Source organism: Triturus cristatus, chromosome 1_1 (assembly GCF_964204655.1).
Source record: "Triturus cristatus chromosome 1_1, aTriCri1.1, whole genome shotgun sequence".
In the NCBI taxonomy this organism is placed as follows: domain Eukaryota; kingdom Metazoa; phylum Chordata; class Amphibia; order Caudata; family Salamandridae; genus Triturus; species Triturus cristatus.
In genome coordinates this window covers 247,291,524-247,299,237 of record NC_140579.1, presented here as the reverse complement: position 1 = coordinate 247,299,237, position 7,714 = coordinate 247,291,524, and the positions used below count along the sequence as shown (strand labels likewise).

The window sequence follows — 7,714 nt, the reverse complement described above, 5'->3', positions numbered from 1 at the left end:
TAACCAAAGATCGTCGCAGCACCTGTTTAGCAAATGAGGTATGAATCATACCAAATCAGTGGAGCCCTCTATATGCCAGCACCTAGGCTGCTATCCCTTCTATATGTAGATCCCTATATACTTGCTAGGGTTAAGTGTGCACACTGAATCGCACCCACTGATACAATGCCAGTCCAAACGGACCTTACAAACTTAGATCAAAAGCACAGGTGCACCACACTTTAAGAAAATAGGGAAGATAATAATATAATTCATTCCCAACGTAAATGTAATTTTGAAAAAATCATTCTTTATTTACAACACTCATAATTAATCTCTTTCTTTTAAAAGACAGTGGAATATAAATACAGTCTGTTCTTGACAATACAGCCGACGCGTTTCGTCCTTGAAGCGGACTTCTTCAGGGCTGTTTGGACACAAACATATAAATATACATAAGCATACATAAAAAACAAAATATACATAATATACAAATATATATATACAACCCACACCTATGTGTGCTACAAACTACTCAAGTGATTATTTTCTGTAAATTTCCGTTGTTTTTTTCTTTTTTAATTTTCTATTTACAAAATTGTCAGCATGTTTTAACTGCTTTCATAATATTATTCCTAAACATTCAATAAATATATTCCATGTAGAACATTTTGTCCCATTACAACATATACAGCGCTGTATTGTTGTTTCTAAAAAGATAAGATCTACAAATTTTAACAAAATTCAGGTATGAAGAGATGATGTGTGATCTGAACAGAGAAAGAGGGGTGGGAGAGGGAATCCAATTTTCACATTTCCCAAACCAGGGAGAGAGAGTACAAACAGGTAAGGTCACAAATCTTATTGTCAGTGCCAGTCACAAGAAACAAATATAGAGTCACAATTGCTAACGTGCCCAGGTCTTGGATCATATGCAATCTCTGATCAATCTTATGCTTTGCAGCAAATAGGACGCGGCGATAAAGATAACCAATACCCACCATATAATAGGTTGCACTAGACCTTAAGTCTTAAACTGCACTGAAAGGAGCACTGGTGGTGCAAGGATGACCGTAGTTGGAATCCCCAAATTCTTATTAGAGTATAGACTATCTAAAAATGAGAAAGAATTATGATAGACAAAATACATACGTTTCAAATGACAATGTATGCCTATAGTGTCACATAGAAATCCCAATGTTTTATACTTACAAATGGGAAAGAAATTCTTATGCAGTCACCATGAAGTGTAAATGACGGATGATCGTGTTGATCTTTCCAGAATTATTCAAGTATATTCTTGATATTCGCAAGAAGGTGCAGTTTTCACAGTCTATGACAAAAGGTAGAATACTTGTGAGGCCGTTGTATGCTGGTTTGTCATAAAGATAGTCTACCCGCAACATGAGCCTACCACCTAGGCGTCCCAAGTGCAAATCAACATTTAAGACAATCATGTCCCATAACCATGGGTTCCCCCTGGAGTCTTGGTAATAAATTTCCATCATAAGGTGAAGAAAGCAACCAAGGCAAATATGCCCTGTCAGTCAGGTTTATAAATAATTAGTTCCAATCACAAGTCTTTGAGTGACAAGTTGATAAATTGAATATTACGCCCCCTATGCAATGAAATGGCAGCAGAGCACACCGATGTCTAGGCAAATAGGTAGACTCTAATGGCATACACTGTGTGTCCCGCAACGAGCGGGAATATATATTTACATGTATTTACATATTTCTAAAGTCGGCAAGGTCTCCAAGTAACCTGTGAGCCAAAATCTTGGCTGATAAGTAATCACTCGAGGCAATTAGTGCGCTTCCCTCACCAAATAGGACTAACCACCGGGGTTTTTTTTTTTTTTTTTTATATGTAAAAATAGGCAAGGTTTACAGATAATCTGTGAACCAGTGACGTAATCAATTCAGCAAACGAAACCCTTAAAGTATAAAGGCAAATGCATCCAATAACCGGAATAGACTCTAGTCCACCTCCCGATAAGATAATATCCTCTGATCATAATTTGTAATAAAAAGTAGCTCTGGAAAACAATCCTACCCAAATCCGGCTGTAGTAGGCTCCCGACGGTCTCGATAGTAACGGCTGACGCTGAGTAGGCAGTGTCGAGGACAGCTGAGTGGCCATGTTCGTGCTTTAAATATACGTGGTAATTGATCACCACGAGTAACACCTGAGAGCCTTCACATTCCGGCATCACGAGTAACAGACGGGCCACGTATGCGAGGGGCTGCTCAAATGGTGCGGCCATATTGGAGTGTTGTGATAACGCCGCAAAGATATTGATAATGCTATTTGTTTTGCCATTGTTTTACAAAGCACTGATAATAGATAGTTTTTCCGACTTAGTCTGCCAAATCCACAAGGCATAGAGGTAAAAAAGTCATAACCTGGGAGAGGTAAATGTAACACGAAAGGCTCGTGAACATTGTATTAAAGCGGTTTTTCTAATTTTGTTATCTGTATAAACAAAGTATGCACAAACACTCGTGGGCATTGTCATATAGCGGTTTACTTAATTTTGTCATCTATATAAACAAGTTGTGCTCAAAATGAGTTGTAATTCTAAAATGATTCTCTTCTCTAAACCAGGGCAAATACGTCTGGTCTAAAGCACTGCAAGGAATAACAAGCCCGGCGGCCATCTTGGAATGGGTTTTAATAGATAAGGAAACTATCCTTATACTATCTATTTCTTAGTTGTAGATCCTACATCCATTGATCTACCCGCACCAAAAATGCAATACACAGTGTACTCAAGAGGGTATGTCCATACATAAACAATTACTAACCTTTATCCTCTATTCACGGTAGATGTGAGGACAAGAGGCTGTTTTCTAACCCTACACAGTATTGCATATAGGGCTGCTATCTTCAAATTCAACGATTGACAACCTATGAACAGTATGTATTCTAATCGAAAACGAAATAAGCATATAAGGCTCCTTTCCTCAAATTGGCTCGAATAACAACCTATGAGCAATGTGTATATTAATTAAAGTCGAAGTGGACTGTCAATCAACGTGCCTCAAAAGGTGCCAAAGGTTGTAGGTAAACGGCATATTCATACTCAAGGGGGCAGAGCAAACATCATAGGGGAGAACTAATATTAGTTCTTACAAACCTGGAATATGCCATGTCAATTTCCAAACGGGTAAGGCTTAAAGCCCGGAATGATGTCCTGACACCTGAAGATGTCAACTAATCGTTACTCGTGGGTATCATGTTAAAATGTCATGAAGTGGAAATACATTTAGTCAGATAGTGCATAATGATCCAAAATTGGGAGTCAGTCACAAGAAGGTACTCGTAAATAACAGGCTAACATGGCAAACAAACAACTGAAAACATCCAAGGGAGAGAGATAAATTCTTATTCTTTGTTTATAAATAGAAAAATGCATATTAGCCACAATTGATCATATTATAATACAGGGTACAGCAATCGTTGGATGCTGTTGATAAAAACGCATGGACAGTTCATCTAGAGCATTTTCAGAATGGAATTTTAGTGAAACATATACCAGCGATGCCTGAGTGTGAATATGTATATTCCCACTATTATGTTAAAATCCCTTAACTTATAAGTCCAGGTATATAATAGATCCAAGGGGTACACTACCATGTATGGGACCAACACATTACTCAAGGAAATAATGCATCTCATCATCGCTGTTATGCCCTAATTCCACACATTTAAGTCTACATATCCATGCGGCTTCATTTTTTCTGAGGGTAAGCTCTCTGTCCCCTCCTCTCGGGTGGATAGGGATATGGTCTATTCCTATGAACCAGAAATCCTCCATTTTCCCATGGTTTTCCTGCATATGATAGGTCAAAGGGTATCTAAGATCACCTTTCCGAAGTGCCCTTAGGTGTTCTTGTACTCTTATTTTAAGTTGCCTCTTGGTACTGCCCACGTAGATCTTGTTACATGGGCAGCCCAAGATGTAGGTCACAAACGTCGATTTGCAATTAATCATGTGATTGATCTCATATGTACGGTTGGTGTTATAGCAAAATGTCTTGGTCTTATTTTTGCCCAGCCTACATACATTGCATTCATTGCATGTGTAGAAACCCTTTGTCATGTGGGGTAGCCAGGTCTGAGGTTTCGGGGTCGTAACATAGCTAGGGCATAGCTTGTTACGTAAAGTCTGTCCTCTCCTGTAGGTCACTCTTGGATTATCAGTGATAATCCCTTGTAAACTCGGTATCTCTCTCAATAAATGCCAATTTTTTCGTAGAACATTATACGTTCTACTGCTATTGTTGTTGAATTGGGTATTGAATGAGATTCTGTGTTTAGCCTCTTTTTGTACAGGTTTCGATCTTAATGTATCAGCCCTAGGTACCTTCATCACCCTTCTGTGTGCCTTTTCCAATATTGTCTTAGGGTATCCTCTACTGAGAAACCGCTGTTCTGTTTCATTGATATTTTGAAGAAATGTGCTTTCCAGACTACAGTTGCGACGCATCCGAACCATTTCCCCATAGGGGATATTGTTTACTACATGGTTTGGATGTGCACTTAGGAAATGCAATGTACTATTGCATGCAGTGGTTTTCCTGTGCGTGCGACTCTGGATTTGGTTATCGTGGACATAAAAAGTTACATCTAGGAAATCGATAGTTTCCCTGTTGTACTCAATAGTAAACCTCACGTTGAAAGGGTTGTCGTTTAGGTAGGAATAATATTCTAAAAGGTCCGGGGCAGGCCCATCCCATAACATAATAATGTCATCGATGTACCTGCCCCAGAAAATGACATTGTCCATCCATTTTGCAGCATGGCGACCCCAAGCATGCCCCCGCTCAAACCAGCCCATGAAGAGCCCGGCATAAGCGGGGGCAAACTTTGAGCCCATAGCCGTGCCCTGGATCTGATGGAACCACTCAGAGTCATACAGGAAAAAGTTTTTCGATAGAATAATCTCCGTCATTTCCAGGAGAACCTCATTGTGTAAGTAATGGTCCGCTGTTCTTTGACCTAGAAAGTGTTGTAATGCCTGCATTCCAAATTCTTTTTTAATGCACGTGTAAAGGCTAGTCACGTCAAGCGTGACGAACATAAGGTTTTCAGACCAGACTAGGCCCTCAAATTTGCCTAATATGTCCTTTGTGTCCTTTATATACGACGGGAGATTTTGGACCAATGGTTGAATATAATGGTCCACGTATTCGGAGAGTCTTTCGGTGGGTGAATTCACCCCCGAAATGATAGGGCGTCCCGGTGGAAAAGGACCTCCCTTGTGCACTTTGGGTAATATATATATGCACGGGGAGGTGGGGTTTTGTACCATAAGATATTTGCACTCATCTTCACTTAGAAGACCATTATCTCTCCATTCTAAGAGTCTCATGTTGATATGTACACCCAGAGTCTTAATCGGGTTGCCTGGAAGTTTTGTGTAACATGTGGTGTCCGATAACTGCCGTGCGATCTCTCCCATATAGCTTGTTTTCTCCATAATCACGACATTCCCCCCCTTGTCTGCCTCACGAATGACTATGGACGTGTCAGTTTTAAGTCCCCTCAAGGCATCATTTTCTCCTGAAGTTAGATTAAACTTTTTCTTGTTACGAGGGATAGGATGTTCCCAAATTTTATAGAGGCCCTGGGTAACTTTCTCTCTGAAAAGGTCAATATTTGGGTGTGTACCGTGTGGAATATACTTGGATTTAGTTCTTAGACCGCTGTCCAATGACACATCCTCTGAAATATCCAACTCATTTCTAATTAGCTCCAATTCGATCGGGGTTTCATACTCGACAGACATCATTGTTTGCAAAAGGTTTATTTCATTTACAGTATGTGAAGGTGGGACATATTCATCAGACGATTTTGTACATACATATGGATTACGGGAGAAATGGTCCTTCAATTTGAGTAAGCGTACAAATTTCGAAAGATCCACAAATACATCAACATCATTACCCATTTGATTGGGGCAAAACCCTAGGCCTTTGCTTAATACAGAAATATCATCGGCTGACAAAATTCTTTTGGAAAGGTTAACTATCATTAGTTCCTTAGACTCAGAGCTACCAATCTCATCTATTTCCCTGGTTTCTTGGAGCGAGTCAACCTGCCCTCTGGTTCCTCTCTTGTCTTTTTGCTGGTCCTGTTTGTGCTGTTTGTGCTCCTGCCATCTCCTCCCCCCCCTTCTGGTTTTTGATCCTTTGATCCTGATTTTGCCCCTAATCTTAGTCGCTCCATTTCTAATAAAAAATTAGATCTGTTTTCCGTCCCACTTGTGCCTGCGGATTCTTCCGAGATAACTGAGCTAGTTACCGATGAGATGGAAGTGACAATACTTGCCGGAGTTAAGTCCAGAGTGTCCTCCCGTGGTCTTTTTCCCTCCCCTGGGATTTTTACATTGTCGTATTTATGAGAAAACGTGTAAACTCTCCCGTCTCTGTAATCTTTGTCATCCCTTTTAATTTTTTTGATCTTTTTGTCCCTTAGGTACAACTGATGACTCTCTAAGATTTCATCCAGGATGACATAGTTTTTCTTGACCACATCCTTGAGTTCTGATGTTAAAATCTCTTTCTCTACTTCCTCTATTTCTTGTTGTAATTTGATTCCCTTTTTTTCAGCGTTCTTTATGAGTATACGCATCATATTGAAAGATGCATTACGTAAGTTTCCCTCCCAATCCTCAAGGGACTCCTTGTCCAGATCCTCGAAGGTCGGAAAGATCAAGATTCTGAGACCCCTTGGTATTTTTTCGTTTTCAATATACTTTTCCAGGGTGGTTCCGTCCCACCATCTGGACATCTCAAGCTTTTTTAATTTTTCTAACCTTTGAAATTTAGCCTTAAGGCCCTCTGACTTAGGGGCAGCGCTACCCCGATCACCAGTTTTAGAGCTTGTAGCAAAAAGGTCCTGGGCTAGTTCTTGTCTTCTATCCTTGAAACCTGCCATCATTAAATATTATGAGTTCAGGAATCAAGGCGATCCTTTTAAAGAGAAGATTTTTTATATTCAAGATTTGTTATTATACAATGGCTTGAAGGGCAACTTAGTGCTAATTTGAGGGGTATAACATGAGTTTAGCAAATGAGGTATGAATCATACCAAATCAGTGGAGCCCTCTATATGCCAGCACCTAGGCTGCTATCCCTTCTATATGTAGATCCCTATATACTTGCTAGGGTTAAGTGTGCACACTGAATCGCACCCACTGATACAATGCCAGTCCAAACGGACCTTACAAACTTAGATCAAAAGCACAGGTGCACCACACTTTAAGAAAATAGGGAAGATAATAATATAATTCATTCCCAACGTAAATGTAATTTTGAAAAAATCATTCTTTATTTACAACACTCATAATTAATCTCTTTCTTTTAAAAGACAGTGGAATATAAATACAGTCTGTTCTTGACAATACAGCCGACGCGTTTCGTCCTTGAAGCGGACTTCTTCAGGGCTGTTTGGACACAAACATATAAATATACATAAGCATACATAAAAAACAAAATATACATAATATACAAATATATATATACAACCCACACCTATGTGTGCTACAAACTACTCAGGTGATTATTTTCTGTAAATTTCCGTTGTTTTTTTCTTTTTTAATTTTCTATTTAAAAAATTGTCAGCATGTTTTAACTGCTTTCATAATATTATTCCTAAACATTCAATAAATATATTCCATGTAGAACATTTTGTCCCATTACAACATATACAGCGCTGTATTGTTGT

At 39.2% G+C, this 7,714-nt stretch overlaps 1 protein-coding gene across 5 annotated transcripts in view; it reads right to left on the bottom strand.

Moving 5' to 3' along the window:
• Window positions 1-269: 269 nt before the first annotated feature.
• Window positions 270-7,714, bottom strand: part of LOC146870081 (TERF1-interacting nuclear factor 2-like) — a 119,481-nt gene continuing 112,036 nt past the window's right edge. For 2 of the 5 annotated variants that reach the window (XM_085627818.1, XM_085627800.1), the window contains one exon: window positions 5,710-7,433. Coding sequence is in view for 1 of the 5 variants with exons in the window: in XM_085627769.1 (XP_085483895.1) it covers window positions 7,351-7,433 (83 nt within the window). In the remaining 4 variants the exon portion in view is untranslated. Of the gene's footprint in view, window positions 407-980; window positions 1,093-1,191; window positions 1,313-2,035; window positions 7,434-7,714 lie in introns of those variants that run through there. The other 3 variants (XR_014969069.1, XR_014969071.1, XM_085627769.1) reach the window with 3 other exon arrangements.